The 13471-nt window shown below is 36.8% G+C and overlaps 1 protein-coding gene across 1 annotated transcript in view; it reads left to right on the top strand.

Annotated features, from left to right (window-relative positions):
• Nucleotides 1-13471, top strand: part of SGCZ (sarcoglycan zeta) — a 1031148-nt gene that overhangs the window by 980361 nt on the left and 37316 nt on the right. Inside the window, exon 7 of the mRNA XM_063458048.1 lies at nt 2370-2492. Coding sequence (XP_063314118.1) covers nt 2370-2492 — 123 coding nt within the window. The remainder of the gene's footprint in view (nt 1-2369; nt 2493-13471) is intronic.

The raw sequence follows: 13471 nt of genomic DNA, 5'->3' as shown, positions 1-13471 counted from the left end.
TGAATGCAGTGTGTGTGTATGAGTGCAGTGTATGAATGCAGTGTGTGTATGAATGCAGTGTGTGTGTATGGTTCGGTACATGGAGAAACTAGTGGTCAAGCTCAGATGGCAATGTGCAACAAAGTAGCAAGTATGCGAGAGGCACAAATTGATTGAGCAATCTTGATAAGTTCGCGGCTTCCTTTTTTAAAGGGAAGCCCATGACTTCAGATGCATGGGTGGAGTAAGATCTGCAAAATCTGAAGGTCGTGCAGGTAATACCGATCAGAAAGGAAGATATGGGGGAATCTTGACATTACATGATTTTGTCTTTAGACCTATTTAATATGATGTATATATATAGCATACTATAATGTAAGTATGTTCAGGTGAGTGCAGTCTCTTGGTCTTGTGTATATATATATATATATATATATACACAAGACCAAGAGACTGCACTCACCTGAACATACTATAGGGTATATATATATACACAAGACCAAGAGACTGCACTCACCTGAACATACTTACATTATAGTATGCTACTAGGGCCATTTTATACAACATACAAGATTCTTTGCACTCTCTCATTCACTAAACAGCTATTTCAATCCTCACAGAATGTAATAGTTTTATTTAAAAACACCCTTACTTAGGCAAAAAATAATTGGGGGTTTAGTTACAGTGTATGATCATACATTGCCACAACATCAATGTACCTAATTCTTGGCAGGCTTATGCAATGTATGATCATTATAAATTGCACATTTATGAAATGGACAAGCTATTTCATTTATTCTGTGATTTTGAGTTCTGTCCATGGTGTCAGGAAAAGGGTGAGGAAATGGAGAAGAAGCTAATTTTTTTTTAGGTGGGGGAGGGAAAATAAGCAGGTTAGTTTGCCATGATGGATTAGAGGTCTGTCCAATGCTGTGGGTTGTATCTCACAGAGGTGGAAAAAATATGATTGATGAAAAAATACATGATTGATGGTTAGGGGAAAGTAGCTAAATATCAGCTGTTTCCACAGACCAAGTAAGTAGTGACCAATAGAGAGACAACAAGGATGAGCAAGGAAAACAAGTCATGTGTTTCATCCACTGAACAGACTCTTTCAAGTCCTGATCAAGTCCTTCAACATTTACTTTGATGGTATTGATACTGCTGAGCCTTTTCATGGGTCTTAAAGTTAAGCAATGGGGTGTGGACAGGTCACTACTATGTCCCCAAACATGAACTCAGGGGTACTGATGTAGGGTATTATTAATAAATGGGAGGACACTCTAGTGTCCCAAAGCCCATAAACACCCCCACAGTAAAAATAATTATACCTACACCTCTATCTTAGTACTACTTAGATTGACCTCATAAATCTAAATCTGTGGAAAAAAATCATACTTACTTTTAGATGTCTTCTTATTTTAACTCCACAAAAGGATAAATAAAAATCCATAATAATTGATGCTACTATTAATAAATACATTTATTTTAAAAAAATACCTAAATACCCAAAAAACACCACGAAAAAATAAAAACCATGCTGGAAAAAAGTCAGTACAAAAAAAGGTTATTGGGAGGAAAACCACTGCCAACCTACAGAGTGGAGCACAAATAGTAGTGTATATATTTAGAACATCTACCCCTAATTGAAGAACAGCACATTTTTAGATGTTCTAAAAGGAAAAACATAATCTATAGTATAGTATATAGTGTAAAAACTTTTTTGACTAAAGCTTTTACACTATATAGTGTTTTTTTCCTTTTTGGTGAAAATGTCCTGTTTACCAATTAGCGTTAGATGTTCTGAATTTATACACCACTATTTGTGCTCCATTCGGTAGGTTAGCGGTGGTTTTTGTCCCAATAACCTTTTTTGTATATATATACGAAATGAAATATATATAATATTTTTTTATTAATAAATAGGTCTATTCCATGGGCATGGACATGGGTCTGGCCTAACCTTTAACCACCCCTCTAAAGCTTATGGATGGAGATGAAGGGGGTGGATATCAAAAAACATAATTTTAATACCTACCAATCCAACGTTTCAAACAAGCAGGGTCTTTGTCATGCTTGATAAAGACCCTACTGGGTCGAAACATTTCTGTTTTGCTCTAAATAAAGCTGCTATTTTGTAAATTTAGATTATTCCCACAATTTACAAAATGCAGAAAAGTTCTGCTGGTTCCTGTCCTGTTCCTTTTAGACATGTTTGTGTGGACAATCATATTGGTAATGCTATGATATTGTGGTAACTTCTACGTTTATTTTCTCATCTCGGATATTGCTAATGATTTTGAATGATTTACATTGTAGATGTTTAACTAGGTAAAATATTTCTTAATCATAATGCTTTCATGTTTTATTTTACTTATATTCTATTCTAGGGGCTGATGCTGTAGAAGCACAGTGCAAAAGATTCGAAGTGAAGTCTAATGAGGATGGAAAAATTTTGTTTTCAGCAGATGAAGAAGAAATCACAATTGGTGCTGATAGACTCAGAGTAACAGGTAAAATATTGTGAAAATAAAATTATTAAGGCAGGAAAGCAAACTGTCTCATTGAAGGTGTCAGTGTGCATGGTATATAATAAATATTGCTTTTTGGAGTTTAGTTACCTGCGTTTAAAAATAGTGGCAATACATATTTCATAGTTCTTAAGCATCGTTTGTGACAACACAAAGTTTCATTATTAGTAGGTGTCTTCAACAAATTCACCTTCGACCATCCATATATATTTAAAATCCATTAGTAGGCTTCATATAGTTTTCCAATTTTTATGTGTTTCATCTGCCAAGCTTGACAGCAACTGGGGCCAAATTAAATATCAGAGTGTAAAACACAAGAAAACAAGTGAAAAAGTGGCACTATTGATAATAGAAAAAATTAAACTGTAATAAGTGAAAGCAGCACCTAAACAAAGTGTATTAGCTCATTAGACACTCCTGTAAATGTAAAAACAAACAATTAAGTGCGCTAAAATTTTAAGGTGCAAACATATTGCAACAACACACAGTAAAATAGACAAAAATGTGCAATAATATAAAGTGCTTAATAGTGTGGAAAAAACACCTGTACACACTTCTAGCAATCTGTGTGAACCTTCTTTTAAAGTGCTTCAATCCAGTGACACTCGCTAATATATAAGCAGCAAGCAATATTTTTAAGTGCAAAAACTCAGTGTAAACAAGTGGTATAGTGCACAAATATTATAAATATATATATATATACCTTACAATAGCAGCAAATTTTCCAGGTAAAACCCAATACACAAAAACAGAAAAAAAAAAATATATAGTGTAATACCGTAAGTATATTAAAATATGGCTATAAGTGAGGAGATATTTAACTCACAAACACAGAGCAGATGAGTCTGCTCTAACTGTAACAGCCTTAATTAGTAGACTTTCATTTCAGCAGGTAAAGAAAATGAACAGCCTTTATTTCACACAATAAAATCTAAAATTCACTATTCACCCTAATCCCTGGTAGTGAAGAGATGTCCGTTCGCTGACTGGATGCAGTTGCCGGCCGGCATCAAAGTTTCTGCACAATTCTCTTCCAGCTCTGGTCTCGATCACCTACTTCCGGGAGGTGGGGTTTAGCGTGATGACGTCAGATTTTTAACGCGTTTCGCCGGGTTCCACCGGCTTCCTCAGATCTGACATTTCAATCACCCATAGTTCTTTTTAAGACCGCCCAAATGGGCGTAAGTTAAAAATAAAGATCCTGATTTTCTGATATGAAAGTCCATCAAACATAAAAAAGAATACTTTCGGCAATACTGATACAAATGCCTAACTAGTCCAAAGTTCATTACAAATGTTCTTTTGCCATATCAGGATATAGCCAGAAAACTATCAGTCATAAAATATAATACATTTTCAGTTAAATCAAATCAAACCAATACATTGAAAAATAACATACCGTATATACTCGAGTATAAGCCGACCCGAATATAAGCCGAGGCCCCTAATTTTACCCCAAAAAACTGGGAAAACTTATTGACTCGAGTATAAGACTAGGGTGGGAAATGCAGCAGCTACTGGTAAATTTCTAAATAAAATTAGATCCTAAAAAAATTATATTAATTGAATATTTATTTACAGTGTGTGTATATAATGAATGCAGTGTGTGTGTATGAGTGCAGTGTGTGTGTATGAGTGCAGTGTGTGTGTATGAGTGCAGTGTGTGTGTATGAGTGCAGTGTGTGTGTATGAGTGCAGTGTGTGTGTATGAGTGTGTGTGTGTGTGTGTGTGTATGAAGTGTGTGTGTGTGTGTATGAAGTGTGTGTGTGTGTATGAAGTGTGTGTATGAATGCAGTGTGTGTATGAGTGCAGTGTGTGTATGAGTGCAGTGTGTATGAGTGCAGTGTGTGTATGAGTGCAGTGTGTATATTATGAGTGCAGTGTGTGTGTATGCAGTGTGTGTGTATGCAGTGTGTGTGTATGCAGTGTGTGTGTATGCAGTGTGTGTATGAGTGCAGTGTGTGTGTGTGTGTGTGTGTGTGTGTGTGATGCAGAGCATTGGTGGTGGGTGGGCATTTTTTATTATTATTTAATTATTATTATTTTAATATTATTTTTTTCTTATATTATTATTTTTTTAATTTTATTATAATGTTTTGATTATTTTTTTTCCGTCCCCCCTCCCTGCTTGTTAGCTGGCCAGGTAGGGGGGCTGTAGGAGGGGGGCTGGCAGAGAGCTCTTACTTACCTTCACATCAGCTCCTGTCAGCTCCCTTCTCTCTCCTCTGGTCCGTGCAGCTCCCAGGTCAGCTCCCTCTGCAAGTCTCGTGAGAGCCGCGGGGTCAGAGTGTTGCCACGGGTTACCATGGCAACACTCTGACCCCGCGGCTCTCGCGAGACTTGCAGAGGGAGCTGACCTGGGAGCTGCACGGACCGGAGGAGAGAGAAGGGAGCTGAAAGGAGCTGCTCTGAAGGTAAGTAAGAGCTTCCTGCCAGCCCCCGGTCCTTGTCTGTATTATGGCAATGTAAATTGCCATAATACAGACAATTGACTAGAGTATAAGACGAGTGGGGGTTTTTCAGCACAAAAAAATGTGCTGAAAAACTCGTCTTATACTCGAGTATATACGGTACTTAAAAATAAGAGGATCCCTTTCTTAAAGGAATATCACATCCTCTTATATAAAATTAGGAATTTAGCCACTGGTGTCTTAAAGCGGCAAGCTACAATTGCAATATTATTTAGAAAAAATAAAATAAAAAAGAAGAAGAACAATAAAAAGAAGAACAACCATAATTCTTTTTACAATCAAAAAACATTTTCCCTTGAAAACATCATAGTTCTATAGGGCAGCTTATTTAGTGCCTTTTGTTACAGCACAAACCATAACTACTTCATTGTAGTTAAATTCAAGGTCAAAAACATTAAAAGAACATTAAAAAACATTTAAAAAACACAACATAAACTTCTTTAGAAAGGGAGCTCACTTTCTTAAAGGAATATTACATATTTAAAAAGTTCATTTATTTTGAAATTAAAAAGTTTTGTAAAAAAAATTATAAGAAATTAAAAAGATCAAATTCTATATTAAGACCATTAGGCTCCAGGGTATCTAGTTTATATACCCATTTCATTTCTTCTTTTCCTATATTATTATGTTCTCCACCCCGCCATGATTTATTTACTATTTTAATTCCTAGGAAAATCAAGCAATTTGGATCCTGATTATGATGTATTTTAAAATGTGCCGACACACTATGTTTTTCGTAACCTTTGCGGATATTATTGATATGCTCATTAATTCTCTTGTGTAAAGGACGAATGGTACGCCCTACATATTGTAATCTGCAAGGACAAATTAAAAGATAAACATTTTTACTAAAACATGTGATAAAATCTTTTATATAAAAATCCTTCTCTGCATTTCTTGTCCTAAATTTATTAATACCTTTTAAACTCTTATTTTTACTACACGTACACCCTATACACTGTCCACATGAATACAAACCTTTCTTATCATTTAAAAAAAAAATTGCGGTTCTCTTTTTGGATGATTAAAACTTCAAATCTGTTTAAAACTAGGTGCACCTCTAAACGTGATACAAGGTTTTTCAGGAAGTACCTTACAAAGTTTGTTGTCCTTCTTTAAAATGTGCCAATGTTTGTTAATGATTGATTTAATTTTTTTACAATCCTTATTATAGTCGAATACCATAGGGGCCAAACCATTCTCATATTTAGAAACTATTGCATTATTATTGCTTAGAATCAGTTTATCTTGTTCCAATTCTAGGGCCTCTTCGTATGCTTCTTCCACTAGTTTAATGGGATATTCTTTTTTAGAAAATCTTTAAAACTCCTTTAAAACTATGGCTTGTTCTTTAAATGTATCTATTTCTGTACAGTTTCTTCGAACCCTCCTAAATTGCCCTTTAGGGATATTATCAAGCCAGGCCGAATAATGACCACTGTTATACAGCACATAGCTGTTAGCATCCACTTTTTTGAAAAAGATTTTTGTTTTTAAAACTCCTTTGTCAACAGAAATATTTAAATCTAAAAAATTAATATTCGAAACACTAAAATCATTAGTTAATATTATTCCCCAATTATTAATATTTAATAGAGTTAAAAATTCTTTTAAATCTTCTTCAGTACCCTTCCATATAAAATAAATCATCAATATATCTACAGTAGGAGACCAGGTTTGTCCCCCATACTGTACTGCCGTATATATATATATATATATATATATTTACTTTCCCAACCTGACATATCTGACGTCATCCCATTGTACAGCGCTACGGAATTTGTTGGCGCTTTATAAATAATAAAATAATAATAATAATAATCACCACGCTAAACCGTGCCTCTCCGGAAGTAGCTGATCGAGACCAGAGCTGGAAGAGAATTGTGCAGAAACTTTGATGCCGGCCGGCAACTGCATCCAGTCAGTGAACGGACGTCTCTTCACTACCAGGGATTAGGGTGACTTGTGAATTTTGGATTTTATCATGTGAAATAAAGGCTGTTCATTTTCTTTACCTGCTGAAGTGAAAATCTACTAATTAAAGCTGTTACAGTTAGAGCAGACTCATTTGCTCTGTGTTTGTGAGTTAAATATCTCCTCACTTTTAGCCATATTTTAATATACTTACGGTATTACACTATATATATATTTTTTCGTTTTTTATGTATTGGGTTTTACCTGAAAAATTTGCTGCTATTGTAAGGTATATGTATATATTTATAATATTTGTGCACTATACCACTTGTTTACACTGAGTTTTTGCACTTAAAAAGATTGCTTGCTGCTTATATGTTAGCGAGTGACACTGGATTGAAGCACTTTAAAGGAAGGTTCATACAGATTCCTAGAAGTGTATACAAGTGTTTTTTTCACACTATTAAGCACTTTATATTATTGCACATTTTTGTCTATTTTACTGTGTGTTGTTATAATATGTTTGCACCTTAAAATTTTAGCACACTTAATTGTTTGTTTTTACAAATTAAATATCCCCAGATCAGCAATAGACAAAAAGACAAAAAAACTTGGCTGGGTGCACCTAATAAATCACAATTGTTTTAAATTATATAACATATGATTTTAATAATCAAATATATTTAATCAAAATTATAACACATACAGTTGCAATCAAAGTTATTTAACCCCCTTGACAAAACCTACAGACTTGTAGCTGTTTGCAATGAACAAATCAAAGAAAAACAATTTAAATAAGACATGTGCATTTCTTTTTAGTACAAATACGTTTTTGGACACATTTTTGGATATTTTCATATTCGTTTACTATAACATAAGCGAAAGTCCTACATACAAATTATATATGAATTCAGTTTGTTTAGTTTATTACAAGGAGGAAGCTACCTGCTCGCGGCTCCCTCCCTCCCTGTAATATGTGAAAATAGAAGCGACTGGGAGCAGTGCCCCCGCCACTTCCTAAATACCCCCCATGCCTCTCGTCATTCTATGAGGGTCAATTTGATGCCCATATTAGAATAAGGGAGATTAAAATCTCCCGAATGCCCTTACCCTCTATGACATGAGTAAGGGCAAGTCTACTAAATAGTTGGCAGCCAGTGGCTGCTCACTGTTAAAAAAACAAAAAAAAAAGCACAGGATCTAGCACAGGTCCCCCATGGTGAGGCATCTTCTAAAATAATTAACAGGGGAGGACATAGTGTCATATTGTCATAGTGTCCCCACGAGTGAGGGCTATTCAATGGAACAGGGACGTTGGGTTTTTCTTTTTTCAGCATGGTTGTTTTTTGCACTCTGGTTTCATTTTTTTTTCAAAGTTCGATGGGGGTTATGGCTTTTTATTTGCCCTTTTTTGGTGCTGAAAATAGAAGGGTTAAGAAAAAAGAAGACATATAATGGTAAGTGTCATTTTATGGTCCCCTAGTCACTTGTGGGAGGGGGGTATTTTTTGTATTTAAATAGGTCCTCAATAGGTTCCCCCCTTTTGTTACTTAGGGCCCCCACCCTCCGCTCGTGGGTGGGGACCAGGGGGAGACATTAGGTACCCCCCTTATTGTCATTTAGGGTCCCAAACCACCTCTCATGGGCTCGTGGGGGGGACATTAGGACCCCCCATTATTTTTTTATTTAAGGTCCCCACCTGACAGCCATGGGTGGGGACCTTGGCATAGCCCCCCTTAATTTGATGGCCTGCGTGATTGGCTGGCAGCCTGGCATGCATTCATGCCAAACTGACCTTCCAATTCTTTGGCCAGACCTGCACCCTAATCGAGGTTTGTCCATCCCTTTGGGCACTGCCAGTAAAATGGCTTGTGTTACTGGCCCACCTACTTTTACCCTGCCCACCAATGTTCTGCTTCACAGGATGCTGATATTAGGGTGTATAGATCTGGTTGGGAGATGAGAGCAAGAGATTAACATAGGGTGTGTGTATTCTTATAAATGTATCTTGTGTTTTCTGTTGTTAAGATTCTGTAATTAGGCTGATCATAAATATCAGTATGAGGGGTTTAGCAAGGCATATACCATGTACACAAATTTAGGCAAATCCATATTCATATAATCCATATTCATTTTAATGAACTCATGTTAGCACAGATCACTATTAGTTCAATATACCAATTGGCCCTTTTACACTGTCAGCATGAAAATTAAAGCTGACAGAATAAATAATGCTGTTAAGCTTAAATTAATATTAGTGCCTTCAGCCTGAATATGAAATATAGATTAATGAAGACATTATCATATAAAACAGCAATTTACCAAAGCCCTACTCCCCTTTTTAAAGTGTGCCTTTTGGAGCCATGTTAAGCAATCTAACCATCAACAACACTGTAAAGACCTTTAATTAACCTTGTGATAAAACACATATGGGCATGTTGCTAAAAAAAATATAGAATGCTAATGTGATTTTGAATATATAACTTTCATTTACAGAATTTTAGACTAGTACACCATGTTTTAACATTATTGAAGAGCACTTAGTGTAAACATGCATGCATTTACAACTACATGTCTGTTCGTCCACCCATTGTAAAGCGCTGCGGAATTTGACGGATCTCTATAAATATCTTAATAATAATAATAATAATTTTACGATTTGCATAGAAAAGAAAAGCCAGACCAAAGGAATCACAAGGTATTCATCGAAAGGTACCAAAAGTTACCAAAGGTTGCTTTCATGTATTGAAAGTAAACAGGCAGTTCTGAAGTAATTTCTTTGTTATTTACTGCATTTCTTCTATTGTTATTCAAGCTTTGCTGCTGTTTCAAAAAAGGCTTTGGAGCCCTTGTAATACATATATGGAAATGTAATCTAAAATACAAAAGATCAATCCTGAGACATATGCTCAATGCGGCGAAATCCCTTTTGCCACTGCACTGGAGAAAGACGAATCCACCCACCTCCGGACAATGGAGGCGAAAGGTAGAAGAAATACAAACGGCCGAAGCCAAAATTGCAGACCTACTGAGGAGGAGAGACAAACACATAGAAGACTGGAGACCTTGGTTTGTATACATATCACAGACAGCGACCAATGATTAGATGAGGGGGAGGAGGACCCAGGAGGGAGGGTGGGGGAGCCCGGGTGCATTGGGAGTTCTCGATGGGAGCTGGCCAGCACATAAACGTGGGACAATACAAGACCCTGACAAGGGGCAACCAAACAGACCATGCACACAAGTGGGAGAAACACACAGGGGAGAGGCCCCGGACGTGGAAAGACACGACAAACTAAACACTTACGTGGGGGGAACAAGAACAAACAATTCTAGGGACAAGACACTGGGCAGACAGGGCATGCACCATTAGTGGAACAAACAATAGCCACCACACACCAATACATTCATGCTACAAGAATAAGAAACGCCAGCTCACACAGTTAGGGACACGCCAACAACCCTAATTACTTTCAACGCAACCACAAGTCACGAGCCTAAACAGGAGCGCATAAACTGCCTTACCACGACAACACACACACAATGGAAGACTATAAGACCGACAAATCTAAGTCCACACAAAGATTCTAAGAACCAAACATCGAATACACACACAGGACATGGGACCACGACACAGGGGTCATCTTGCGACTCTAAGGAGTATAAAGATCTGATTGATGAACATAGTTTCCTTTGATATGCATGTTTTCCTCTCATTTTATTAGTAGTTCGATCTTTTGCAATGCACATCGTATTGCCAACACTCTCACAAGACCGTGCAGAAGCGGCCGGAGGCCAAAATTGCTTCCAACTGAGAATATTAAGTACTTAGACTCCAGACACAACATGCATGCCTACTTGACAGAACGAGGCTCTTTGATAACATATGAAGAAGAACAACAAAACACCATAGCTGGGACACAGGACAAGAGGGGGACAGCCTGACTCGCTTATGGCTGCCGTACACTTACGACACGGCCCTAGATAAAAGACGTGAGCTAATCACTACTCTCCATAGTACCCCGAGACCTGCGAGTCCAATTGGGCGACACAATGTCACAAATGCTTTGGGAGACTTGTGAGACATAGTGATCTACCTATGCTATAATACCTCTAAGTCAGGATTGAGGCCTGCGAGCCAAAATGCTATTTACTGAACCAAGGGCCTGCGAGCCCACACTGTATTGAACCATCACTTTATTTTTACTCTTTATGCCGGAGACCTGCGAGTCTCCTTGTTTATGCTACATGCTTGGAATATATGTTCAATGACATGCACTGAAAACAATAAACATATTTACTAAAAAAAAAAGAAATGAAATCTAAAAAAAATAATTTTAAAGGGGAACTAACACTTCTCAGGAAGGTGCACAATTGAATAAATCACTTTTATGTTATGTTAACATTATTTCTTTTAAATTTATATTAATGATTTAGCAAACGACATCATGTTCCAGCTCAGTCCAGCACAGCCGGAGCACACATTGCAAGTGAGCATGAGAGGTAGAAATATTGTTTTATTACAATATTTTAATGCTGGCTGCCAGGTGCAAAGAATGGAGCTGATAATAATTAGACAAGGAACCAAGGTGGATTTGGCCAGCTGCAGAATAAAGAACTATGGATTTTTACATTTCCATTTATTTTTTAACAACTCAGAAATGCATATTTGTTAAATATAAGTAATAAGTAAACATCCTATTAAAAATCTACTGAAGTGACAGATCTTCTTTAAGAAGGCTCTCTATAAAAATTTTTTCTCAATAGTGAATTTTAGGCCCTAAAACGGCATCTATTGTATATCATTTGCCACTCAAAGTTGTATTACGTAACTCGAATAATCTCATACCTACCAAGTTTCTCTATATCGTCCTAAATCCATCTGTTCCTCTTTTCTATCGTATTGCCCCTCTTTTCTAGGAGTTCCATATTGTTGGTCTGTCTGAGTGTATAACAGAGCTCCACAGCAATAATGCTCACAGTAATGGCCTTTAAACTACAACAAATGTGTTTAGAAATCAGTCTGTGTAAATAAGATAAATTTGTTTACAATGTGTTAGATCTTTAATGAGGGCCCTGGTTATTATAGTTAGTGCCCCACCCACCCTGAATATTATAATATGCTCTGCTGACCATGGGTTGAATTGGGAGTAATATAAGCATACCCCCTCTTAATTTTATCAAACAGCACAAACCCACTGGTGGTTGCAGTGGAGTGGACAGGGATCTGTCGAAAACTTATTTAAAAGCTCCCCACCCTATACCCTTAGGTGGGGCACCAAAAGGACTATGTCCTAATGAGATGGGGCCTATTATAGCCTCTGGGCAGCAATGGCTGCCCAGTTGTTGGTGTGAAAAGTTCAGTAGACATGCCCCCACTGCCACGTGGCAGGCGGGAGTATATGAAAGCGTTATTATAATATGGGGGTCTTATTGACTTCCATATGCTTTTTATTACTTACAGATTTATTAATGAACTATTTAATGTGGTGTAAACAAACATTGGCTAGCCACCAAATAAGTAACCCATGGGCCTCCAATGATTTTTTTCAAATCCGGGACTAGATTTAAAGCATTTGGTCTGGGTCTTGCCAGTGTTCTGTAAAATGGCATGAGCACTTCTCTCTTTCTACTGCTAATACCTCTCCTTATACAACCAAGCATTCTGCTAGCATTTCCAGTTGCTCTATTACTTTGTCTTCCTACCTTTAAGTAATCTGAAATAATTACTCCTAAATCCCTGTCCTCAGATGTTGAGGTTAGTAGGGTATTAAATATCCTATACTCTGCCCTTGGGTTTTTACGTCCAAGGTGCATTATCTTGCACTTATCCACATTAAATGTCAGTTGTCACAGCTCTGACTATTTTTCTAGTTTACTTAAATTATTTGCCATTTGGCTTATCCCTCCTGGAACATCAACCCTGTTACATATCTTAGTATCATCTGCACAAAGACATGCCTTACCATCAAGACCTTCTGCAATGTAACTAATAAAAATATTAAAGAGAATGGGTACAAGAACAGATCCCTGAGGTAACCCACTGGTAACTAGAGCTTGTTTTGAATATGCTCAATTGACAACAACTTTTTGTTGCCTGTTATTTAGCCACTGCTTAACCCAATCAACAATATTGGAAGCCAAACTTAAAGATTGCAGTTTATTGATGAGCCTTCTATTTGGAACAGTGTCAAAAGCCTTACTGAAATCTAGGTAGGCAATGTCTACTGCACCACCCTGATCTATTATTTTAGTTACCCAATCAAAAAAATCAATAAGATTAGTTTGGCATGATGTTCATGAAGTAAACCCATGTGGTCTCTGATCTTTTAGATGTTCAACATTCCTATCCTTTAACATGGTTTCCATTACTTTCCCCACTACTGAAATAAGGCTTACTGGCCTATAGTTGCCCGACTCATCCCTACTACCTTTCTTGTGAATGGGTACAACGTTCGCTAACTTCCAATCTTCTGGGACTATTCCTGTTAACAATGATTGGCTAAATAAATCTGTTAATGGTTTTGCTAGTACACCACTAAGCTTTTTTTTTTTTTTTTTATAATTTTGGGTGT

This window comes from Pelobates fuscus, chromosome 6, assembly GCF_036172605.1.
Source record: "Pelobates fuscus isolate aPelFus1 chromosome 6, aPelFus1.pri, whole genome shotgun sequence".
Lineage (NCBI taxonomy): Eukaryota > Metazoa > Chordata > Amphibia > Anura > Pelobatidae > Pelobates > Pelobates fuscus.
This window is presented reverse-complemented; position numbering and strand designations above follow the sequence as displayed.